This window comes from Macrobrachium nipponense, chromosome 12 (genome assembly GCF_015104395.2).
Source record: "Macrobrachium nipponense isolate FS-2020 chromosome 12, ASM1510439v2, whole genome shotgun sequence".
In the NCBI taxonomy this organism is placed as follows: domain Eukaryota; kingdom Metazoa; phylum Arthropoda; class Malacostraca; order Decapoda; family Palaemonidae; genus Macrobrachium; species Macrobrachium nipponense.
Window position 1 is genome coordinate 16,742,986 of NC_087205.1, and position 26,929 is coordinate 16,769,914.

Here is a 26,929-nt window from a genome sequence, read left to right on the forward strand (position 1 = left end):
CTTATTATAATGATTACGGGTTTTGTATATTAAGTCATATACATTCCTTTATATTTTATTATTGTTGAGTTTGTTTTATTCAACTTTTATGTTAATTGCTTTAGAATGTTTTTGATACATTGCTGTAACACCAGATACCATTTTTGTACATATATGATACATTTCTGCCTGTATATCAATGTATATTACCTTAAGTTAAGAAATATTATTAGAATTAAGTCTAAATTAAGTAATATTTCTATTTTGTATCACTGTGTATATGTATCTTTATTAGCAATTATATTGATTTATTTTTATTTTATCTTTTATTTGAGACCTTTTTATGTTTTGTTAAATTTCTCTACAATCTTGTGCTATTTCTCTGGTACGATTTCGCGCAGCGACACGAGCTGAGCCCAGAAAAGGGATTTTGACGTAAGGAAAAATCTATTTCTCGATTGGCTCGTGTCGCCAGCGAAATCCCGCCCTACCCATCCATCGCCAAGATTGTCTGCTAACTTCAGGATGGCCACCAGAGGCGCAGCAGTCGGCAGCATGGGATGGAGTAGTAGTAGTAGGTGCTGCCCACTCTGTGGGTCGGCTCTCCTCTTGGGGGATTTTGTAGTGGGAGAATTCTATTGGCATTTGGCTCGTGGTAGTGGTCTCACTCGCCATAGTGTTCATACCGACACTCTCTGGGAGAGTGAGCGAGTCAGTTATACTGACCTTTTTTCTTTATTTATTTATTCTCTGGTATGTGTTAGTACATTTACCCTAGAAATAATAGATTAAAGGATATTTCGCTGGCGACACGAGCCAATCGCCCAGAAATAGATTTTTCCTTACGTCAAAATCCCTTTTTTCTTCCTTTTCAAAGGGAAGAATCACCTTTGTATATATCTGTTATCAAAGAGCGCAGTAAAAGGCTATACTCTGTCTATACAAGGAGAATTAGAGATAGCAGAGGATTAAGATCTTCGGGATCTTATACGATACCTCAATACGACAAGAGTAGGATATCATGTACTTCGAATGGGATCTTTTGTGGCCTCGGATTCCGTGTTCCGACAAGATGGAACTGCTCCTCATCAAACTTCTTTGAGAAATTTTATGAGGGAATTCTTTGTTTTCTCTTGGCCCTAAACTACCAAGAAGACAAGTGAATTTTTTGTGCATTGGAATCTCGCATCAGATTCAATGGAGACTCGGCAATGGGTTCTTGCCAGCATAGTATGTCTGGCAAAAGAACTAAAACCCTCTATTCCTGACTCAACGCTTTCAAATAGAAGTTTCGTTGCCCAGGCAGGGTACTTACGTTTTCATCTACATAAGAAGAGATGGTTTAAACGTTTTGCCTACAAAGTCTTTGGGATGCGATGAGGGCTCGAAATGCTTCCCAGAAGGTATTCAGAAGGATACAATGAAGAGCTAGTAATCAGGAGTCCTCCCAATTTCAGCTCGGAGTCTCCTTCGACTTCCAAGCCCCTTCCCTTCCTTCGGACAAGGATAGGGAAGATTCTGTAACGAGGAACTTCATCAACAAGTAAGAAGAGATCTTGTTAGCAACGGAAGGATTCAAGAAGGATCCTTCTTGGAGGAAGACTCTTATCTCTCGTACTGTTAGATGTCCTATCGTCTAATGGATGTAGTTTACCACAATCACCTCCCCTGGCGGAGAGGCCAAAAGCTCAAAGTGGAAGAATTTCTTCCACCGTTCTCCAATCTCCTGATAAACTATTGTGGAGGTTCAGGACTTTCGGACAATGTAGCGCCAACCAGGAGCCAAATGCCAAAACAGGCGTAAAAAACGCCAGAGGCAGACAGTTTCAAGGAACACTGTCATTGTCTGATGAAGAGAAAGAGGGGGCCTCCAACCTAGCGCAGATGCGCTAGAGGAGAACAAATCGGACAGATAAGAGTGTCCGATGTGGACATCGCCAGACATCCTCGAGACTACCAAGCTCGAAGCTCCAGCAAGTGGAGAGGAGTCAGCCAGGCACCAAGCACCAAATAGTGCCAGGCTGGAGCCAGGCGCGAAGCTAATTCCAGGACTAGGTGCCAACCAAGCGTCAGGCGCCAGGCGCGAGGCGCCAGGCAGACGCGAGACGCCAGGCAGGCGCGAGGTGCCAGCCAGGCTCTAGGCTTCATCCACAAGAGATCCATTTCAAAGAAAGCCTTGGTCTTCTTTGAAACAAGTGTGATCGCTAAAGCACTCCATGAGTAACTTGATGATTCCTTCAAACAGCTGAGAATTAAAAGCGCATGAAGTGCGAGCTTTTATGAATTCGTGTTCTTTCCATAACAATATGTCATCAGGACATATTAGCTGTCACTTTCGGGAAATGCAACTTTGTGTTGACTTCCCATTACACGAAGGAGGTCAAGTTGACCTACGAGAGATCCTTCTCTCTTGGTTATACGTGTCTAAGGATACGTTGCTGGGATAGGAAGCCGACACTGATCCTTAACTAAGTGAGTTAATTTTTATTTTAACCCTTAAACGCCGAAGCGGTAAAAAAAAAAAATGTCTCCCGTGTGCCGGAGACGTTTCAGAGTGAGCGCGGGAGCGGAAAAAATATTTTTTTCAAAAAATCATAGCGCGCTTAGTTTTGAAGATTAAGAGTTCATTTTTGGCTCCTTTTTTTGTCATTGCCTGAAGTTTAGTATGCAACCATCAGAAATGAAAAAAATTATCATTATCATATATAAATAATGCGATATATGATAGCGCAAAAACGAAATTTCATACATAATTGTATTCAAATCGCGCTGTGCGCAAAACGGTTGAAGGTAACAACTTACTTTTTTTTTCGTTGTAATGTACACTAAATTGCAATCATTTTGGTATATAACAAATTGTAAAACGATAAAAGCAACACAGAGAAAATATTATCACAAAATAAGGCATGAATTCGTATCGCACAGATGTAAACACATATTTTTTTCAAAAATTCACCATAAATCTAAATATTGTCCTAGAGACTTCCAATTTCTTTCAAAATGAAGACAAATGATTGAATATTACTATACTGTAAGAATATTAGCTTACAAATGCAGTTTTCGACCATATATGACGAGTTAAAGTTGACCGAATGTCAAATTTTTTTTATATATATTTTTTTATATGCAATTATTTCGGAAATAAGAAAAGCTACAACTTTCAAATATTTTTCGTTTTATTCTACATGAAATTGCGCACATTTTCATGTATAAAACTCTATGAAATGCCTAATATGAAACAAAGCAAATATTCCTAGAATGGGACTTACGCATTTCGGAGATTTGTGGCGGAGAATCCGCGTGCGGAGGGAAGGAAAGTTTTTTTTAAAAATTCACCATAAATCTAAATATTGTGCTAGAGACTTCGAATTTGTTTCACAATGAAGATAAATGACTGAATATTACTAGACTGTAAGAGTTTTATCATACAATTGCGTTTTTCGACCATTTCGGTAGAGTCAAATTTGATCGAACGTGGTTTTTTTTCTATTTATCGTGATTTATATGCAAATATTTTAAAAATGAGAAAAGCTACAACCTTCAACTATTTCTTGTTGTATTATACATGAAATTGCGCACATTTTCATATATAAAACGTTATGTAACGGCTAATTTAAAATGGTGCAAACATTACCACAATCGCACGTATGATTTTTTCGGAAGAGTTACCGCACGGACGTAAAGAAAATGTTATTTTTTTCATAAATTCACCATAAATCCAAATATTGTGCTAGAGACTTCCAATTTGTTGCAAAATGAAGTTAAATGCTTGAATATTACGAGAATATAAGCGCTTTATCTTACAATTGCGTTTTTCGACCATTTCGGTAGAGTCAAAATTGACCGAAGGTTGAAAATTTGTCACTTATCATTTTTTATATGAAAATATTTCAAAATTGATAAAAGCTACAACCATGGGTTGTTTTTAGTTGTATTGTGCATGAAATTGCGCACATTTTCATATATAAAACTTTATGTAACGGCTAATTTAAAATGGTGCAAACATTACCACAATCGCATGTATGATTATTTTCGGAAGAGTTACCGCGCGGACGTAAGGAAAAAGTTTTTTCATAAATTCACCATAAATTGAAATATTGTGCTAGAGACTTCCAATTAGTTGCAAAATTAAGTTAAATGATTGAATATTACTAAAATATAAGCGTTTTAGCTTACAATTGCGTTTTTCGACTATTTCGGTAGAGTCAAAGTTGACCGAAGGTTGAAATTTTGGCACTTATCGTTATTTATATGAAAATATCTCAAAACTGATAAAAGCTACAATCATGAGTATTTTATTGTTGTATTCTACATAAAAATGCGCACATTTTCATATATAGTCCATGTAACGGCTAATTTAAAATGGTAAAAAATTATGTCAAAGTGACGAAATAATTTCCGAGATGTGTCACAGATACTTTTTTAGTGCGGCAAGAAAGAAATTCGCGCTTGCGCGCCTGTGTAACGATTGTAAACAAAACAACACCTTGATCCGTGAACTCCCAGCATCCCCCAAGGCGCGTGATTCAAGAGTTTTCGACTGGTAGGCCTAAAAGTATTTTTCCGCGAATTTTTAAAAAAACTTTTGTATGTTGACGTAAAATACGTCCAGTCGGCACCCGAGAGACAAAAAATGTCGATGTAAAATACGTCCAGTCGGCGTTTAAGGGTTAACATAGTATTTTTTACTTTGGGTTGTTTGGAAGGAGTTTGGGGATAACTTTTTTCAAACTAAGCACAAACCCTCGTGTTAGGATCAGGTGATCGGGATCGGTGTTGTGCTCCTTAATTATGCCACTAGGCATAGGTATATTGTCGTGTAAGTGGATAAGACCCCAGTGACAATTGCCATCAGGTTCTGTCGAATAAGTGGATAAGACCCCATTGACAGTCCTCACAAGAGCTCTCAACCATAGGTCACATCCTCGCTGAGGCTCTTGAGACGAAGCAGGCTCCTAGCAATAGCTAGGAAGTCAACCCTTCGTCTAAACACACAAGAACCAAGGTTTTATTTATTCATTACCTACAACGTATGTTGTTTACCTGTCTAATCAGTAAATAGCTGTCTCTTACCCTCCGCCAAAGGTGCCAATCAGCTAAGTATATATCTGCCAGGGAAGTTGAATGTATGAAAATGATATTGTTATTGTACAATAAAGTTTCATACATACTTACCTGGCAGATATATACGATAAATGGCCCACCCAGCCTCCCCTCAGGAGACAGGTGGAAGAGAAAATCAGGTTCTAGAAGGTAATGGTTCCTATTCCTGCCACCCAGCGGCGGGGCGGTAGATCACCTGACCTACCTACCTGTAGCGTGTGCTGTGAAATTCGAATTTCTGTCGGGGACGACGGAGTCTATAGCTAAGTATATATCTGCCAGGTAAGTATGTATGAAACTTTTTTGTACAATAACAATATCATGTTAGTTTAAGCTCTCATGTGGAGAAAGATCCAACCCTTTAATGCCTAGGTCTGGGGCAATGATCAAGGGAGATCTAGAATTTCAGGAGTTTAACCAATATTGGAGGCAGTCTGTTACACCTATGATCCCAAATTTCATATAGGTAACTTACCAAGTAATTACGTACATAACAATAGGTTTTCAACCATGGCAGCCTAAAATTTCAAAATTCATGTTAGCACTTCAATTGTTTTAGTGTAGGTGACAAACCTCACCCACTTTCAGGGAAGAAGAGGAACAACGTAGCAAAGCGCTTAATTTGTTTTCTGCCAGTGCCCAACTAACATTGTGTGTTTTCTGCAGCCTTTTTTCATAGTTTTTGGGAGTATTTTCAGGAAATTGGTGAAGTATTTAAATTTTGATGTGGCCTTTAATCATTACTTGTTTCGTTAGCCTCAAGTTAACAATATTTTAGCTTTTTCTAGATTATATTAAGGGCATCCCTGAAAGTGCTCTCGGACAGAGTGTCTTCTAGTGTGCATACTGACAGTGTTGTGCAAGTGGAGTAGGTGGCTACTCGTTGACCTGGCACTAGATGAAGGTCCCTGTCTCGCTCCCTTTAACCTGGGAGAAGCCATACAGGAGGTCCAAGGGAGGCCAGTGGGGTTTTCCCATGGGTAGTTGCCCCCCCTCACTGAAGGCTGCCACCCAATCCCAGGCTTTGACAGATGGGCGTTGGAAAGGTTCCATCCCCAACAAGAGGCACTGGTGGTGCTTCCCAGCTTTTTTTTGTCCTCTCAAGAGGTATAGAGAGACCAGTTGTAGCCCTCAACCCTCCTGCAGCTTCGCTGAGCCACTGCCTGCCTTGACTTCAGCTTGACCTCCTGTGTTGCCTTGGGGACATCCCGGAATCATTTTCACCACAAGTTGAGTTCCCATTTTTGGTCCCCAAGTGCCTGAAAGACACACTCAGACGACAGTCATTTTCATACAATGAACTTACCTGTCAGATATATACTTAGCTAAGACTCCGTCGTCCCCGACAGAAATTCAAATTTCGCGCCACTCGCTACCGGTAGGTCAGGTGATCTACCTGCCTGCCCTGGGCGGCAGGACTAGGAACCATTCCCGTTTTCTATCATATTTTCTCTGTCGCCGGTGGTATCAACATTGTTGTTACTACCTCCTGACTGGAATTTGCTTTTCAAGACTTTTTTTGATCATCTATATTGGATTTCTTGGTGACGTACTGGATCGTTGTTTTGGCATTCGCTACTGTGGACTGGATTTGGACTTGCTTTTGATTTTTCTGATAGAATGTCTGATTCAAGTGTTAGTGTGAGAGTGTGTGTGAATGTAGGCTGCAAGGTGAGGATACCGAAGGCTTCGGTTGATCCTCACACTGTATGTCGTAAGTGTAGGGGGTTTGACTGTTCTTTAGCTAACACCTGTATTGAGTGTGAAAAGTTGAATGCTAATGAATGGAAGACTCTAACTTCTTACTTGAAGAAGTTAGAGAGGGATAGAATTAGACGGGCTGCACAAAAGGATGTGAGTACAAGGCCTATTGAGCCTTTTTCTGAGTCTAACTCTCCTATTATTAATGATTTTGATTCTCCCTATGTATCTGAACCCTCACAGGCTTTGCATTCGGATTCGGCTTCTGAAATCGCCAATCTGAAGGCTACTCTTCGTAAAATGAAGACAAAAATGGCGGCCATGCAAGGTAAGGGAAGTGATAGTGAATTACTTAGTGAAGTGAGTGTTCCCAGTGTTGTGGAGGGGGCGTCTGACCATCCCTGCGATGCTCCCAGGCCTAGACCTCTTCCAAACTCACATACCCAGAGGAGAAGGAAAGTCGAAAGTCGTACGGAGGTTGTGGGGAATCCCCAACGGTCAGGCGTCCCTTCAGCAGGTTCTGTTTCGCTACAGTCTGCTCAGGACCGCTTTAATAGAAGCGTCCTACGAGATTGTTTCTCGTCGTCCGGTTCTCCTTCACCTAAACGAGAGTGGAAGGACTCTGATCTTTTCTAGGCCACTGAAAAGGCACTGGAAAGAACGCACGTTTGACTCGAGCCCAGAGCGCTTCTCGGAGGAAGCCCCCTCTTCTATCAAGAAGGCTAAGCTGGTCTTGACGCCTCCTCGATCGGTAGTTGAGGATCGCACTCCTTCGAGTTCTCCTGCTTCTTCTATTGAAGAGGACGCTGGTGTGGCTTCCAAGAGGATATTGCTAGCAGTACAAGAGCAGTTAGCCTCTTTGGTTGGAGTTCTTTCGAGGGATCCCCCTCGCAAGAAGGACGCTAGACTTCCTATTAAGAAGTCTCGTCTTCTTTCGCCTGCCAGACGTGAAGCGTCCTCCAGGCATGAAGAGCCTTACATGCCTTACAAGCGTGGGACGTCTTCCAGGCGCGAAGATTCTTTCAAGCGTCAGGAGCTATCCGAGCGAGTTGCTCTAGATAAGGATACGCTCAGGCGCGAGGCGCCAGCCAGGCGCGAGGCGCCAGCCAGGAGCGAGGCGCCAGCCAGGCGCGAGGAATCAGCCAAGCGCGAGGCGCCAGCCAGGCGCGAGGATTCAGCCAAGCGCGAGGCGCCAGGCAGGCGCGAGGAGTCAGCCAAGCGCGAGACGCCAGCCAGGCGCGAGGAGTCAGCTATGCGTGAGGCGCCAGACAAGCGCGAGGCGTCAGCCAGGCGCGAGATGCCAGCCAAGCAACAAGCTCCAGCCAAGCGAGAAGCGCCAGCCAAGCGCGAGGCGCCAGCCAAGCGCGAGGCGCCAGCCAAGCGCGAGAAAGCTTTCCAGGCGTGAGAAGTCAAGCAGACGCGAGACTACTAGTAGACTTGAGAGAGAATCTGTTCACTCTATGAGTCCCTCTCCTAGTAGGAGTTTGTCGCCAGTAGAGAGAGAACTTGGTGAAGATCCTCTCGTTTTTCAAGCTGATTCTCCGCACGGTGTGGAAGTAGATTCGGAAGACGAGGTTAACGGTAGAGAAGGCTTCTCTAACTATAGAGTTCTGACGGACCTTCTTTTGCAGGAGTATGGAGATTCGTTGACTCCTGCGGCTCCTCCTTCGCCTTGATCACTGTTTTCGAGTGCGAGCGTACCGAAGTCTTCGTCGGTGTTGAAGATGAGACCTACGATCTCTATGAAGAGAGCTCTACAGTCTCTTGACAAATGGATGTTGTCGAAGAAGGATCTGGGCAGAACCACCTTCTGTATGCCTCCAGCCATACTTTCTGGTAAAAGAGGTTTCTGGTACCGAACTGGGGAGAACATGGGCCTTTCTCTCCCAGCGGCGGCTGAAGCGGACTTTTCAACCTTGGTTGATTCATCGCGGAGACACGCTTTGAATGGAGCTCGTGTGACTTGGGCGATTTCTGAGACTGATCATCTCCTCAAGGGCCTCTTCCATATTTTGGAAGTGTTTTATTTCCTAGACTGGTCCCTTGGGGTGATGTCTAAGAAGGCTCATGACTCGGAAGGTCTAGACCCCGAAGTCATTCTTAGTATTCTGTCATGTATTGATAAGGCAGTACAAGACGGATCGGGAGAAATCTCCTCTCTCTTTGGAGCGGTACTCCTTAAGAAGAGGAGTATTTTTAGTGCCTTCTTAACCAAGGCGGTTTCTCCCTCACAGAGAGCAGCCCTGGTTTTCGCTCCCATGTCAGACTTCTTGTTTCCTTCTCAGTTAGTGAAGGACATTTCTCGCTCACTGACTGAGAAGGCGACACAGGATCTTCTCCTTCAAACTGCAAGGAAGAAGAGACCCCTAGTTGCGGTTGACAAGAAAGGACCGACTTCTACGGTTCAGCCCTTTCGAGGAGGCCCTCCCTCCAGAGCTCCCTCTAAGAGAAGAGGTCCTGAGAGGAGAGGTAAAGCTTCTTCCCGTCCCTTTAAGAAAGGGAAGTGAGACAGACAACCTCCAAACACCAGTGGGTGCCAGGCTTCTCGAATTTGCAGACGCCTGGACATTCATAAACTTGGACGCCTCTTCGATGTCCATAATCAGGAAGGGATATCTTATCCCCTTCCAGGACAGTCCTCCCCTAACGACTATTCCGCGGGAACTGTCAGCCAGATACAGGGACCCTGTACTGAGGGATACTCTTCGTCTGATGGTGAATCAAATGTGGGACAAACGAGCTATAGAATTAGTTCTGGAGCAAAACTCTCCGGGGTTTTACAATCGGCTTTTTCTGGTTGCGAAAGCCTCGGGGGGCTGGAGACCAGTACTAGATGTCAGCGCTCTGAACAAGTTCGTTCTAAAGGAGAAGTTCTCTATGGAGACTTCAGCCTCTGTCCTTGCGTCTTTACGTCAAGGAGATTGGATGGTGTCGCTGGATCTCCAGGACGCTTATTTTCATGTCCCGATTCACCCTTCTTCGAAGAAGTACCTCTGTTTCATGACGGGGGGAAGGATCTTTCAGTTCAGGGCCTTGTGTTTCGGCCTGTCCACAGCTCCTCAGGTCTTCACAAACCTGATGAAGAATGTGGCGAGGTTTCTTCACCTCAAAGGCGTCAACATCTCTCTATATCTGGACGATTGGCTCATCAGGGCCAGAACAGAGAGACAGTGTTTGGAGGACCTTTCTTTGACCCTAGACCTGATAAAGGTGTTGGGACTACTCGTAAACCTCGAGAAGTCACAACTGATCCCCAGACAGAACTTGGTCTATCTGGGGATTCAGATGGATTCTCGGGGTTTTCGAGTATTTCCTTCGCAAGAGAGAATCGTGAGAGGCTTGGAGAAAGTCTCTCTCTTCTTAGGGAAAGAACGAACTTCGGCGAGGGAATGGTTAAGCCTTCTGGGGACCCTTTCCTCGCTCGAACAGTTCTTTCCTCTAGGAAGACTGCATCTTCGTCCTCTTCAGTTTTTCCTAAGGAGATCATGGAATTGGAAGACGGGACTTCTCTCCGACAGTTTTCTCCTTCCAATGGAGATGAAACCACACCTGCAGTGGTGGTTGTCCCCTCTAAAAGAGAACAAGGGAATTTCTCTGGAAGTTCCGAACCCAAGCCGAGTGTTATATTCAGATGCATCGGAGAAGGGTTGGGGAGCAACACTAGGACCGAGAGAAGTGTCAGGCACCTGGAAGGCAGCACAGGTGTCCTGGCACATAAATTGCAAAGAACTTCTAGCAGTTCACTTGGCTCTAAAGTTCTTCGAACCTTTTGTGGCAAACAGTGTGGTCCAAGTGAATGTGGACAACACTACCGCCCTGTCCTACATTCGGAAGCAAGGAGGAACACACTCCTTGTTCCTATACGAAATAGCAAGAGATCTGCTACTTTGGACCTCCCAGAGGAACATCTCCCTCCTGACAAGATTTGTTCAGGGTACGAGAAACGTCAGGGCGGACAGACTGAGCAGGAGAAGCCAGGTCCTTCACACAGAATGGACCCTTCATTCAGAGGTGTGTCAGAGTCTTTGGGATCTTTGGGGCACTCCTCATGTAGATCTGTTCGCCACATTCCTTTCCAAAAGGCTGGAAGTCTTTTGCTCAGTGGTGGAAGACCCAAGAGCTCTCGTGGTCGACGCCTTCCTGCTAGACTGGTCTCGGGTTCGATTCTCGGCCTCTCCATTGAGGAGTGAGAGATGTGTATTTCTGGTGATTGTAGTTCACTCTCGACGTGGTTTGGAAGTCACTTAAAGCCATTGGTCCTGTTGCTGAATAACCACTGGTTCCATGCAATGTAAAAACACCTTACAAACAAACAAACAAGCAAAACAAACCAGAAGTCTCCTCTCCTTTGAATCAGCTACATCTCTTCCCTCAAGCCACCATTCAAGAGATTGTATTGGACTTGCAGAAGTTGACAGAGGATCTGCTAGCCAAATCCGCTAAGCAACTGAGGGAATCCTCCACCTTCATCACTAAGTGTATTTCGCTACTTCAAATACAGCCTTTTCGTGGAGGAAAGCAAAAGCCTCAAGCAAGACCTCGGACTAACTTATGTTTCTCATTGAAGTAAATCAGGAAATCGACCTTCAATCTTGCTGCCAAGAAATGAAAATTCAGTCCTTTGTGCTCCAGTAGGGGCCAGACTTCACTTTTTGTAGAAATGATGTCACATGAGCAATGGGATGGTCAAGGTCCGGAAGGAGGGCTGCTCCATTGCTTTCAGAGAGAAGCCTATGTTAGTCAAGTCTTCCATCTTATTGACTGCTTACTCAGAAGGCTTAGTGAAGTTTTTGGCTCTTTCTCAGAAAGTCGACTCCCTCCTTCTCAAAAGGGCTGTAGAAGAGAATGGTTCTACAACTGTCTTTTCATAGTCCCTAAGTCATTGGGAGGTTGAAGGCCCATTCTATGTCACAGCCCTGAATCACTTTGTTCAGAAGACAAAGTTCAATTTGGAGGTGAACCAGTTGGCCATGTCATCCATTCGACTAAGACTTGCATGATGCTTACTTCTATGTCCCCATCCATCCGAACTCCAGGAAGTACCTCAGGTTTGTTTTTCAGGGCACGGTTCTTCAGTTTAGGGGCCTTGTGCTTCGGCCTCTATACAGCCCCTCAAGTGTTTACGCAAGTTCTCGCTCCTCTTGGCAAATGGCTCCATCCCCTTGGCATCAACATCTAATTTCATTTGGACGACTCCATTCTTTCTCCATTCCCCGTCGAAGGAAAGGGGCGTGGAGGACTTGAAGAAACTTTTCCTGACTCAAGAGTTGGGCATTCTAATCAACAGGCAAAAATCTCAACTGACTCCGACAAAAGAGATTCATTATTTTGGGATGATCCTGAGCTCTTGGACTTTTCAGGTTTTTCCATCCACCAAGAGTCAACTTCTGCCTTCAGTCTGTAGGTTTCTCTCGCTCCCATCCTGTTCAGCCAATCAGTGGATGAGTCTCTTGGGGGACTGGCCTCCATCAAGCATTTTGTACAGTTGGGCAAACTGCACATGACAGGTCTGCAGTTCTTTCTCAAGGTGAACTGGAACAGGAAGACCGAACTGGACTCCAACTTTCCCGTTATGCTGGAGATCAAATCAGACTTAGTATGGTGGTTGTGTGAAGGAAGACTAAAGGAAAATCTCTTTTATCGTTGATCCCCAATACAGACTTTTATTCAGATGCCTTGGGCCTAAGTATGTTGGGGAGCTCTTCTAGGGGATCAAGAAGTTTTTGGGGTGGTCCACACAACAAAGAAAACTATACATATCAATGTCAAGAAACTGAAGGCTATTCACCTGGGTCTCCAGTCCTCCTCAACTCAGATCTTTGGCAAGACAGTGATTGTTTATAAGGACAACACCACAGAGCAGAACCAGGTTACCCTCATCACTATTCATGCAGGGGAGACTGAATGTCTTAGTGGACAAGCTGAGTCGTTGCAATCAGGTCCTTCCCACAGAATGGACATTAGACTCCTTGGTCTTCAGGTTCCACCAAAGATTGTTTCCTCTGGCCTTGACAGGCATCAGACTGTCCAGTCTCATCAGAGCAAAGGGCTTTTCTAAACCAGCTGTGGAAGCTAGATGTAGATGTTAGTCTTCCAGCAGTGTCTATCATTCCAAGTGGACAGTCTTCCGAAGATGGTGAAGTCGACATAGAAGCAATGTTGTGGAATGCTGGCTTTTGCATTGAAGATACTAGTCTTTTGGTCTTGACCTATGTTGAGAGCAAAAATATCTATTTTGAAACTTTTTCTTTCTCAGGGTTGTTAAATGCAGACCAGACCTTATTAAAGGTAAATGAGTTTGACACATTTTTTGCCATATAGGGCAATTAGAGTGTACTCAGAGTATAAGCCTGTTAGAGATGATGATAGTGATATTTTGTTTAAGGAGGAGCAAACACATGTAATGTTCAACCCCATTTTTACTGCATATATTAGGACTTTAGCATATGTCCCTTAGCAATAAGCCTAGCCTATGTTAGCAGTTGCTACTGTAGCCTAGTCTTATGATTCTGACATCTAAAACTAAGAAGCTAAAAGCTTAGAATATGCTAATAAAATGTATAAATAATCAGTATGTATTCATTTCAAATAATTGTTAGTTAATCATTAACTATAATCATTAACTATAATACAGAAACAAACAAAAAAAAGCTTCCAATCTTTTGTTTACATTCACCACTACGAGTAGCGAACGATCGCCAAACAACCACTTTTACCTAGCACACAGTATAGTAATCATAAATTTTCATTATCTCTCTTCAACTATTGAAACTACCAAACAGTATAATAACCATTCATTTCTATTCTTTATTCTATCTTTACCTAATGGAGATACCGAGTTACTGACAGCTATAATGAAACATATAGTATTAAAACAGAAGAAGAAATCTAGAAAATATTTGTTGGCTTCGATGATAGCAGTCTGATTTATTTTATATTTTATGATATCTAATTCACAATTTTTTTTATTAAATGTATTGCATGTACTCATTTCAAATAAAAGTAACCATTAACTATAATCAAGAAACAAACAAGCAAAAAATCTTCCAACCTTTTGTTTACGTTCACCACTACGAGTAGCAAACGATCGCCAAGCAACCACTTTTACATAGCACACAGTATAGTAATCATAAATTTTCATTCTCTCTCTTCAACTACTGTAACTACCAAACAGTATAATAACCATTCATTTCTATTCTTTATCCTATCTTTACCTAATGTTTTTTTTATTAAATGTATTGCATGAATAAGTTTTTCAATTTACAGCATCCTTTTACCAATAGAATACATAGAGCATGATGGGGTAGATGCTGACCAATAGGAGAGCAGGATCTTATGGGGTGACTAGCATCAGGAACCAATTGGAGAGCGGGAGGATGGTGGCAAGTCTACTCAGTTGGCGGCATGCGAGTTTTAAAATCGTTCTCGGTGGTCCGGGCGAATCTCGGGACTTTACAGTAACACCCTTTCGTAACCTGAAATATTTTCGTATGCAGAGGCAAAAAATTCTTCGTATTTGCTTTCGTAACTTGAATTTTTCGTAAGTTGGGACTTTTGTATGTTAAGGTTCCACTGTATATCTAAATGTTCTACCACTTTTTCCATTATTTGCTAGCATCAATGGAAGGAACTTAACATACAGAGGTTGGCTGTAGACAGTGGGCCGTGGCCATCCCCTGTTATGGACCTGCTTGAGAGTAAGGGGAGTCGTCTTTTTGTCAATTTTTTTCACCAGTGCAAGGTCCTCTAGCTTGAGCAACTTTGTGAGTTGTTTCTTGGTGTTGAATACCTCAGATGACCAGGGAAAGCTGGGTTCCCAATTTGCTTGGACACAAGCAACGGAGAGAAGTAAGGTTTCATCACAATTCCACAAGCTACAGATGGCTGCTTGGTGTGGTCCGTGGTCTGGTAAGCTCAAGGTTGGATCTCACAGTCATTATGAATGCTGGAAGAGAACATACTAATCGATTCTGCCAACACCAGTGGGCAGGGTGTAAGTCATGGTCCCACATTAATGGGTTTTGCCATCACTGATACCTCTGTAAACTACATTTTTAGGTTTCTGTTGTTTCTCAAGCATGAGGAAAGTCCTTGGTAGCAGCCTTTAAGGCTAGAGGTCCTGTTTTGGCTGTAGGCTTGTCTGAAGACACATATAGATGTTTTTCAGTGTGTTAAGTGGAGTTTCCCAGGTCTCTACTACATAATTTACCTTGTAATCTGTATGTGGTTCTTCACTTCATTAGTATTTTGTAAATTTTTGAACCATTTAGAAGAAGCTCCTTGTACAGAAGTTTCTGTGGACCTTTACAGTAGCCTTGGACATAGCTAAAGAGTGAAAGAGCTACAATCTTAGGTAAGGTAGGCTTTACTAAAGACAAGGCAATTATTTTTGCCTAAATCTGGGTTAAGTACAGTTTTGGGTTAAGCCCTTACCTACAGCAGTATCTTTTCCTAGCCTGGAGTCACCAAGGGTTGTTGGAATAGCACTAAAAGGTTGTGTGTTTAGCGATTTGGAAACTGAAGCTTCTGAAGGTTAGGAATGTAATGTCCTTTTCATTAGGTCGTTATGGACTTGCATATACTAAGTTCCATCCTTAATAGAAGGTAAGCCACTGAACATGTGAGCAATGACTACAACTTTTGAACTTGAAAACTTGGATAAGATATTGAAGTCACTCAGTGGCATGGTAATCTTGTATTTGCTTTGGTTTATCTTCATGGTATGGAGATTGAATATGATTATTGTAGAGCATTAACTCCTCTGGTTTTTGCAGGGGATCTATTATCTCCTGTATCAATAGATAGCTTTTTTTTGGGTTTACTGCCTTTTAAACCTGGTTGTGTTTTTTGGGAAGCTTGGATGTACTCAGTGTTTAGTATTCGAAGTACTGTTCCTTTTTGTACATGATAATGTACTTACAGTAATACTTTGGGTTACGAACCGATTAGTATACGAATTTTTTAACTTACGAAGTGACGACCTCATTCTGGAATACGAATTTCGCTTGGAATACGAATGCGCGAATTTCCATCATGGGAGGCCGCCTGATTTGTTTACATCGGATGAGCGTGGGATCTGCGAACGCATTTTTTCGGCCAAAACTTAACGCCTGCTTTGTTTACATCGGATGAGCGTGGGATCTGCGAACGCATTTTTTCGGCCAAAACTTAACGAGGGTCACGTGACTTCCTCCTACGCATCCCTTGACCCTTTTTAAACCATAACTCTTTCAATATCTCGCTGGCGGTAAGATTGAACGCATCTGTCCGTGATACGCTCTCAAATTTGCTTAGTGATTTGCGCACGTGTTGTGTTTCCGTGATAGTGCTTATACTACATTACTATTACCCAAATAACTAAAGACAATGGCTCCCAAGATGACGAAGGCAAGCAGCAAGAAGGAAAGCATAAGAAAGAAGGAGATGATTACAGTCGAAATGAAGAAGGAAATTATCCAAATGCATGATAAAGGCGAGTGCGTGAAAGACATTGCAGCATTCTTCAAGCGGTCGCAATCAACGATCTGCACTATTTTGAAGAAAAAGGAAGAAATTAAAGCCAGTAAAGCATCAAAAGGTGTCACAGTATTGACGAAACAACGGCCCTATATTCTCGACGATGTAGAAAATTTGCTCATAGAAAAATATTTTTTCAAAATTGTGAAAGACAACATAGTGTTGCGTAAGCGTAAAATTAGTGATCGTAGTGAACGGTGCTCTCTAGAGAAAGAACCAGAAAGTCTTCCAGAAGTGTTCACGGAGGGAGATTTCCCCCCCAAGCCCTAACCCTCTCCTCCTCACCCTTCCCCTCCTCCCGTCTCCGTCAAGCCAGCAGCCACACTCGCCAAAGGTAAAGTTCAGGTTTTACTGTGCATGCATATTAAATCTAGTGTTTATATTTAATTTCATTCTTCAATTTTATAATTTTATGTAATTCCTACACGAATTTTCAACCTTAGTGAACAAAAATAAATGGAAAAATATGAATTGAAATGGTTATTCATGGTCGGGTGGAACGCATTATTTGCTTTTTATAACATTCTTATGGGAAAATCCATTTGGGTTACGAATTTTTTAGGTTACGAAGCAGGTTTTGGAACGGATTAAATTCGTAACCCAAGGTATTACTGTACTGTATTAGTTATTCATCATTGGCTGTTCAGGGTTTTGGCATAGTAACCCTACCCTGCCATCTGCTGAAGGGGGCATTCTCCAAAGAGACCTTGGCTATCTTCATGATGAGGACCTCGTACCTGAGTGACAATCGTCCAAAGGTGGCATTAATAGCCTGTGGATTTAATTTGTTAGTTAAAGCAAACACTTGTTTTGTACAAAATATTTTGTTACCAAGTAACCTTGGTTGGCTGATTTGCACTTAACCCACCTACTTTTATATATGTGGGAATCAGCTGTATATGTAATAGCTGATTCCTATAGTACGTATATGAAAAATTTAACTTGAGATATATTTTTTAAATATGCTGTATATTTCCGTGTATAAGACAACCTTTAGATAAAGTAAAAAATTTATGGCAAATTTTAACGAATTTATCTCATATCTGTTGTATAAGATGAATGTTAAATTTCTAAACTACCTGTGTATAGGCTAGCATTTCTAGGTTTTGCAACAACAGGTAACTTTTGAAATATTGTTTTATTGTCATAGTGTGCATGCCAGGTATTAAGTTAAAATATGAGAGGTCCAAAATGTTGACTCTTCTCAAAATAAACCTTGTGCAAACACACCTATACTGACTTGGGGGGCACAAATTATGAATACAAAAGTTAAAAAACCTTAGTGGCACTGTTGATCTACAGGAGGAGGCACACGATGGGGCAGTCTACACAAATCTGCAAAGCAGTCAGAGTTGAAGAATACCAATGATGGTAATCTAACATAAAAGGCTACTAGCAAAATGAGAGTTATATGAGACAATTGATTATGTTAATGCAATGAAAATTGCTAGAAGCAAAGTACCATGTACTTTTATCACTTATCACACAGAAAATTCACAGTCAATTAAACTCATAGGGGTGTGTGATGTCTAAACGTTTCCATTGTCACATATTGGAAATATGATTGTTATCGTAAATGTTATTACTGTCATAATTATAGTAGTATCATTTAAATTTGTGAAAGGTTACCGAAAGATAAATGTTGCTGTGGGCACAACCATAACTTGATTCGTACATTTTCTCTGCTGGGCTCGCATAGATAAAAGCTGATTTCATTGATATGTTATTATCAGTTTATTTTTCATAATGCAAATCTTTTCAAATACTATGTCATTGGTTGTTGCACCAAGGCCATAGCTAGCCTACTGATAAACATCACTTAGAATTCAAGGTTTAAATTTTAGAGTGGTAGTATAAGACGACCCCCAGTTTTTAGGGGTGAATTTTAGAATTTAAAGGTTGTCTTATACAAGTACCATCCGACTTAGAACCTGATCGACATATGACCACTCGCAGTTACAACTGTACTTCTGGTAGCGGGCTGATGCATAGGAATACACAGGTACATGCTGTGCTGTATAACAGTTGACCACGAGTTACTTGGCAATGCATCATCTCAGAAGAGCTCTCTCATCACTCAGGCAACATCATTTTGAGTTATCCTGTGCTATCAGCAACATCATACAGTATTAACTGTACCGTGCTGTAGACTGAATTGCAGACCAATTTACACATTAAAAGTGACTTCCGACATGCATGCAGGAACCTAATCCTGTTGTAACTCTATTCATACCTTTACATAATACGTATACATTACAAAAATTATTAGAATATATCAGTAGAAGTACATTATGATAAAAAGATTGAAATAATGATTGCACATCACATTAACGTACTATGTGGCTACTTTATATGGCAAAGGTTAGATATTATGCCCTACCCAGTATGTCGGCCATTTTCTAAGGTTAGACTTTGGTCAATTTTGGCTTACAACTGGTTGGTCGGAACCAAGATCGGTTGTAAGTACGATGGAACTTGTACACGGAAATATATGGTACGTATTACCTTTCCATTAGTACAGTATATAAATTGCCCTCCCTACCACCGGCACATTCAAAGTGGGCAGAAGTAGACTGACCAGCTACGAGTGTTTGTACCTATCGCCGCTCCCCTTGTGGGGGTTGGGGCAAGTAGATGGATAGAAGATGGATGTTCATAGAAAACCCTGTCTCCCTTTTTTTTTTTAATCTGTCGAACAACCACTAGCATGGAAGTAAAAGCTATATGCTAATGGAGAAGTAAGTATTTAAAAAACAACTCTTTAAATTAAGTACTATTTTTATAACTGCAGGACAGTGAAGGTAATGAAATAATATACTGTCATTGGGTTTCATGGCAGTAATTGCAATTCATCTGTTTGAGGTGCCCCGTTTGGAAAGTACTAATTCACCTTTTAATAAGCAGTTCTGCCTTTCTTACAGATTTCTTCCTACACTAACAATGTCCATTAACTGCTTTAGTTTTCCTCCACTTTTCTGAACAAACTAGTAGTAAATTAATATGATTTTGTTCCTACTGGTAACTGCCATCATTGTCAGAAATTTTGCTAGTGCTGCAAAATGGCAATAATTGTAATAATTGTCATTGCATGTGGAGAATGGTTGAATAGAAAATGGAGCATTCTGAAATAAACCTGTGTAGTTGCATCCATCATCTTGTCTGAACAAGGAATAATTTAGGAGACAAAGAGTGACAAAATCACTTTTATTTCATACCAAAAGAAGGAACCTTTAAGGAGAAGCAAATAACATTATTTCTTGCTTGAGTCAGATTCATTAAGATGTTGGTAAGGGAGGTACAGACATGGATATTCAAAATGCCAAGTGAAGTAGACTATGAGAGAACAAGCATTCCTATGTATCACCAATCACAAGAGGAGAGAGACATCTCCTCTAACACTTAGTTGAAATAAGGACTTATGGAGAGGTCAACCTTTAGCCTCCCAAAGATCCAGACTACAATTTTTTTTATATCTTACCCAATCTGCACCACAAGCTTAGCCTTGTTTATTTGGATTTTCATTCTTTTCTTCTTAGTTCTTCTCATCCACCTTTTAAACATTTCCATTATCCCTTCTGATGATTCTGCTGTTTGCACTAGGTCATCTTCATACGGCAATTCCCAGGAACCTTTATTTTTTGCACTTCTTCAGAACTTCTTTCTTCACTGTGATAAGCAGCAAAGGACTGGAGTGTTACAATAGACTAACTTCACTAGCTCAGTGAGTATTTCTGTTACCTGTGGCATTGGTAATGTCCACTTATTTAATTGCTTTGGTACTCTGTCAAATGGCTTTTCAAGATCCACATACTGTGGAACTTCGGTTTTCGCACATTATCCGTTCCAGAACCTCCCACGAAAAACGAAACAACAATTCCCATAAGGAATAATGTAAATACAATTAATGCGTTCCAGACCCCAAAAATATTAACAAAAAATAAATTTTGTAGGGAATAAACAGTCTTAATACAGAAAATAATGAGAAATAAATATAAAAAACTAATGAAGTTAATAAATAAACATTTAACATCACTTTTACCTTTATGGAAAACACTTGTTAGCGTATGGAAGACGGAGAGGAGGGGAGAGGGAGGAGGAGAGGTTATTGTTTGGAAGGGGAATCTCCCTCCAGAAGGACTTCAGGTATCAAGGACTTATCTGGGGTTACTTCTCTTAATTTTTTATTGGCACTATCTGTGGTTACTTCCCCTCTTCGATTTTTACTGCCACTAGGACCAGCTTGAGAGTTTCTGGACCCCTGTCTCACAACAAAACTGGCCTGAGTCATTTGTTACTGGCATTTCTTTAAAATTTGCCTAAAATTAAATACGACATTGTCATTAAACATGTTGGAGACATGGATTACAACTTCTTTGTTGGGATGATAATTCTCCACAAAATTTCTTACATCATTCCACTTTGCAAACATGTCCTTAATCCTTGAAGTAGGCATGTTATGTATGCCCATTCGTTTTCCGAATTTTTCAAACCAGCCTCTGCTGGCCTTAAATTCACTAACAGCAGCACTTGTTGTAGGCCTTTTCTCACTGAGATCGGCATGCAACTTCCTCCAACACTTTGCTATGAGTTCTTTCTTAAATTCTATTGTGTTTCTCGCCTTTTTTACACAAGGGCTAGCACTTGGAACTCTCTTTGGCCCCATGATGGCTTATTTAGCTGTTGCACTCAAATGAAAAAGCACTAAAAGCACAAAAACAACGAACACAAAAGCAGAATGGGTCACGACAGAAGATGGGAAGCTTTGTTTGGGCACTCGATATGGGGTTCAGTCACGCGCTGTGCCCTGGATGGAGCATTTCTGAGTGTACAAAAACCAAGGAAATGTACGATAACTGAGACACAATTTCGTAAAAAAAAAAAAAAAAAAAATCTACGAAAACTGAAATGTACGAAATGAGAGGCGTACAAAAACTGAGGTTTGACTGAATATCTCCATCATGTGGTACTTTTTATAAAAACTGCTTTTGTTGTTGGTCATTGGCATGAAGCCAAACTAACAGTTATCTATTTAGTAGTTTCTGCTGTCTATCCTTTTACACCATTTTCAGTATTTTTGTAAAATTTACAAGAAGTCTTATTCCTTTATCATTTTTGCATTGCATTTCATCTCCTTTTTTTTATACCATTACTGTCAGGCTCTTTCCCACTCAACCTTAACCTCTTCATTACCGAAAGTTTGTTTGGAGGTAGGTGGGTACCACCATCAAGTCTACTACACCGCACCGGGTGCATAAAGGTGGTACTCATAGTACCACCAAAACTCCTCTTTTCAGATAGGGACTTCCAATCATTCTGTAATTTCGGTGTTTTTGAAGAGTTTGGAGCAAAATAAACAGTATGACACGATGCCAGACGTATGATGAACCCCAAAAAATATTATTACTGCTTATAGTAGTGTGTAGGTGACAGAGGAACTGCGTCTCAACAAAAAATCACAAAACCAGACAAGCGTAAACGTGTAATAACTTCTACCCAAGTATAAAACCAGTTGTATCATCATTTACTGTATTTATTTATTTATTCACTTATTACATTTTACAAATAAAAGATATGAACACCAGATAAATGAAGGTAAAAATAAAGCCTTATAGTAACTTTATATTATAAAAAACCAAACCAGAGAAAAAGCGAAAAAGCTATTTTTCTGAGGTCAAGAAACTTGAAAAATTAAAAAGTTAGATACCCTGATGCCCCTAAGTTGTTTTCTGTGATGAAACTAATCTTAGAAAACGTAGAAAATGACATTGACCAATTTAATTTTTGAAAGATATACTATAAAATTTGCGATTTCCATATTTATTGGCGGGGCTTTCGCTTTAGTTTTTGCTCTTTTTTTGTAATTTTTACGTTGCTTATTTAGTGTTCTATTTTGATAATACTTTATGTGCATGTTCCAGGTGCGATATACCAACATTCTGTAAGACCGAATTTCTATTCAAGACTGTAGTTTTCTCACCGACCACCAGTGTCCCTTGTACAAGGGACACTGAGTTTCACATTTTTTTTCATAAAATCATTTGTTTTCCCTGTAGGATGATAAAACTAACAGAGAATATACGTTATTATAGTGCTAATAATACCTGATAATTTCATTAGCCTGTCTTGATTAGTATATTTTTGGCAAATATTTTTACGATCGGCACCCCTCCAAACTGGAGTCACTACCGAGAGATTCAGTTCGGCAGCGAACGCAATGTTTACATTCTGCTCACCCACCCGGTAAAGAAGGGGTTAACTTAGGTCAATAATTTTTACGTTGCTTAGGCTGTGGCCACTAGTTGTTATTTTGAATTTTGTTTGTACCAGATTCATTGAACTGAGGAATACAAATGATCCTTTAGTTGAATGTAGGCTCAGCCTTCACTTGTGAGCCTTGCTAGATAACTGTAGATTGAACTTTTTATTAAATTTTTCATAGGGTGTTTGCCAAATTTTGCATGCTTGGCGTAATGCTTACAATGTATTTCAAAATGTAAATGATAATTATATTTATTTAAAGTTTGTTTATAATAGGAAGGAAAATGAAACTTAAATTTTATTCTTCCTTCCTGGTAGGCTATTAGCCATCTCTTGTGTATCCTAATATTTCAGTTATCTGTTAACTATTAATGTCTTGAGACAGTCAGATAAAGTTTTATTGAATTACTTGATAAGACAGTCAGATAAAGTTTTATTGAATTACTTGATAAGACAGTCAGATAAAGTTTTTTTGAATTACTTGATAAGCCATCTTATGGAACTTCAGATTTGACCCTGGAATCTGTGCTAGCCATATTTCTGGTTTTTAATTTTGCCGTGATTAAGCAAAAGGTATAGTAGTATATGTATGATGAGTAAATGCTTTCTGTCTTATTTTTTCATCAAAGGTGCTGTCACACTTTCCATTTTCCTTATCTCTCTAGTATTTTGTTGATTTATATAAAAAGTAATTCATAGGTTTCTGTTTAACTCATATAAGGCAGCATTTTCCCGTGCCATTTTAAATAATCATGTTAATGTATGTAAATTGTGTTTTACTACCAAGATTATTTTTTTCTGTAGGGTCAACCACTGTAGGTGCTGGTGTAACGAGTGTCAAATGGGTTGCAGGAACAACATACAATGTTGGTGCAGGAGTTGTTGGAACAGCTGGAAGTGTTGTTGGAGCTGCTGGATCTGTCGTGGCAGGCACAGCAGGGGCAGTTGCTAGCTCAGTTGGGAGTGGTGCCTCTGCAGTTATTTCAAAAGTTACCACAAAAAAAAAGGAACACACCGATTAACCTTTTTATATATATTCATATTCTGTAAGTTTACCATATGCTACCTTTATGTTCAAGGTTTTCTGTTAGTATACTTAGTTAGTAAGGGAATGGTGTATACAATTACTAGTAAATTTGGAAAAAAAAAAACTCATACTGATTATTTTATAGTTATAGTATTTAGTTTCAGCGGTGAAATTTCTATAGTTTATAACCATTATCATTATTTAGCTGTGATGTTAACATCTAAGGGCAGTACTTAATATAAAATTTCTGTTTGCATCCACCCTCACTGCATATGTGATGTCAGAAAGCTCCATTAATTTCCTTTCCCCTCTCCTTCCTTCACCCATCATCTCTCTTCCACTCAATCATACCTAGATTTTCTTGCTACGGTTACTGTGGTTCCATGGAGCATTACTGCTCTAGATATGCATGCAACACCACATCCCTTGCTAACCCTCTATTGCCAAACTTTCTGACTTAAACATTGCTAACCCTCTATTGCCAAACTTTCTGACTTGAACAGAGTGAGGGTAGACCTGCTGCCGTGGTGTATCTGCCAGGATGAACCTTTGTAGTAATTTCCATGCTGCATATGGAGCCACTATGAAAATTCAGTCCTTTGGAAATCAGACCTCTGGTTCATAGAAATTAAGTTTTATTCTTCATGACATGAACAACTATGCTCAGAGGTTGGAAAGAATTTTCGTATAAAAAAGGTTCGTTTGGTTTTCTCCTTGACAATTGAAAGCATAAAAATGGATTTGATATGTGTTTAGAGGTAGAATTAATGAATGCCATATTTTTTCATATGTAAACAATTATATTTATGTAGTAGTAACTGCAAAATAAACAGAAAGGTATTTGTAAACTTTTTTACTCTGCCTGCAGCTATGTAATCTGGTTTCATACGGGACAAAAGATGCTCCCTCTTCTATTCCTGTAACCTTTCCCAGTTCTCTTTTATTTTATCTCCATCCCCTTGCCCTATTCCCTTGTAGGTTTTCCATATAGTTCTCTTGATTCTTGATATCTTGATACACTATTCATAAAAAATTATGGAAAACATAATCTTGGAGACTATTTCAAAGCATTTAAAATTATGAACTTCATTAACTTGAATGTCTCTGTGGCTCTCACCAGTAATAACTGTAGCTGTTTATTTTATTTAAGATGATCCAGACCATCACATCACCACACTGCATATATTGACTTCCTTTGAATTTGAAGCCTTGTATGCTTAGTTCTTTAAAAGTGACCCTTGAGTAATGGAGATATTTTTTAAGCTGCTTCCCAGGGGCTTATAGAAATAAAAAAAAATATTAAATGGTGTGAGAAACTGTTAATTCAGAGAATCCTAGAATTCATATTCATGATCACTATTAACATTTAACATCAAGTTTTCCATTGACAAAATTAGATTTGTGATGAGTTCACTTTCATCTGTTTTGTTCCCTGTCTACTTTAATTCTTTCTGATAATTTTTCCAATGTAGCTTGTTCTTTCTCCTGTATTTTCTGATCCTTTCTGTCTCTCCTCTTTCTTCCATGATTATGACTGACTCTTCTTTCCATCACATTCCTTAGTCATCTCAATCTCTGAGATCTCTAGCTTTTTTCCAGTCTCAGGACACCACTTTTCAGCAATTTCATCATTTGTAATTTGATCTCTCCAACAACTTGAGCCATAAATCTTAGCTGTTGTCACCATTCAGGCAGAGTAATCTGTAGCATCTGTTATGGATCCTGAAAAATTGATACGCTTGACTTGGGTACATAGTGTTGGAGGTCACACCCTCGAATAAGAAGAGTGCTATCCCCAAAGTTAGAAGATTTTGAAAGGGGGTGTCACCACTCCAGATTGACTTACTCCGCCTGTGACCACTTCCTCTCTCAAGAATGATCCAACTCATGCCGACAGCAATTGTCACAAGAGTAGTGACCAACCATTTCATATTACGTTAGGATCCACATAGGCTCTGTTAATCATGACCCTTTTATCCCTCTCACTAAAAACAACAAGAGAAAGTTGCTTGCTTCTGCTCCTGAGGATGCTTCACAAGATGTGTTGTAGTATCAGTTGGCCTTGAGATTCAGTGAGGAAGAGCATTTCTTTCTTGGACTTTGGTAATCCTTGCCAAAGGTTACCTATCAAGGAGAAGCAATCAACTAGTGCACTTCTTCAGGGATGGTGTCTACACAGGAAAAATGAGGTTATCTTGTGCTGTCTCCCCTTATTACTGTCCTTCATTGATATATCGATGCCAGGGGCTTCTTTGGTCTCATCAGGAAGATGGCAGCAGTCACCACATATGGGAATTATTCATCTTCTGCAACCTTTGAAGAATACAGCTTCAAGTTAGAGGCCATACCAAATACTTCCACCATGTTGAAGGTACTCTCAAAACACTTGTTGAGAAGGTGGTCTTTGACTTTTTAAAAGACCAGGTCAGACTCACAGAGCATGCATATTAGGAGACAACCATGGCCTTATATGACAAAGCTTCACTTCTGGAAGCTCGCAGCTGTTTTTGTGACAAAAGTTTCAGTGACCTCAAAAACCTAAGAAGGGAGTTTCAGCAACTGAATTTACTAGTGACTTGCAAAGTCAGTGCCTCAAATGGTGTGTTCAACTTGCCTCCAACAACCACTATCTTGGACATTGTCGCTGATGTGTGGCTTCGAATGGAGATACAAGAAACCAGTAAAAGATATGATTGATGGACCCATGCCTTCAGACATGCTACCAGATTTATACTGTACCATTTCTAAAAGTACAAGACTACTTACAGGGTACCCATCTTTCACGAGTTATGTGTTGGTTCTCTCTCTCCATCTCTGGTCATACTAAAAAATTGTTTTTCCGGGAGCTCCTCACTAAATCAAAGTGTAAGGAATGGGTGTTGGGAGCCATTAGTTTATTGCTTACTTTGGGAGGCCAAGTTATTGTATGATTTCACCAAGGCCAGATGTATGGTGATGTACTTCCTCTCTAAATGTAATAAAGAATCGAGGCATGGTAACCAAGAATATTGATGCCTTTATGAATTTGTATACCTAAGGTGCACTGAAGGTGCAGTGTTAATAAAGTGTTTGCAGTGTCCTTTTAGCCCCTAGTTGCACCAAGTATTTGGCTTTTACTTCACCTACATTCTCACTTCCTTTCTTATATCTTGTTATTTAATCTCTACCTATTGATTCTTAATGCAAGGGGAGTTTTCTTCTCACTTCCTTTCTAAAATCTTGTTATTTAATCTCTACCTATTGCTTTAATGCAAGGGGAGTTTTTCCAAGTTTCACCTTTAGGCATGTACTATTTCTTCTCATTTATTTTTAAGATACCTTTGTTTTTCTGTCCAACCATTCCAA

At 40.3% G+C, this 26,929-nt stretch overlaps 1 protein-coding gene across 3 annotated transcripts in view; it reads left to right on the forward strand.

The window, feature by feature from the left end:
• LOC135224367 (uncharacterized) overlaps positions 1-26,929 on the forward strand; it is an 82,649-nt gene that overhangs the window by 52,114 nt on the left and 3,606 nt on the right. For 2 of the 3 annotated variants that reach the window (XM_064263311.1, XM_064263313.1), the window contains one exon: positions 23,362-23,603. In XM_064263311.1, the coding sequence (XP_064119381.1) occupies positions 23,362-23,579 (218 nt within the window). In that variant the 3' untranslated portion in view covers positions 23,580-23,603. Of the gene's footprint in view, positions 1-23,361; positions 23,604-24,087; positions 24,427-26,929 lie in introns of those variants that run through there. The other variant, XM_064263312.1, reaches the window with a different exon arrangement.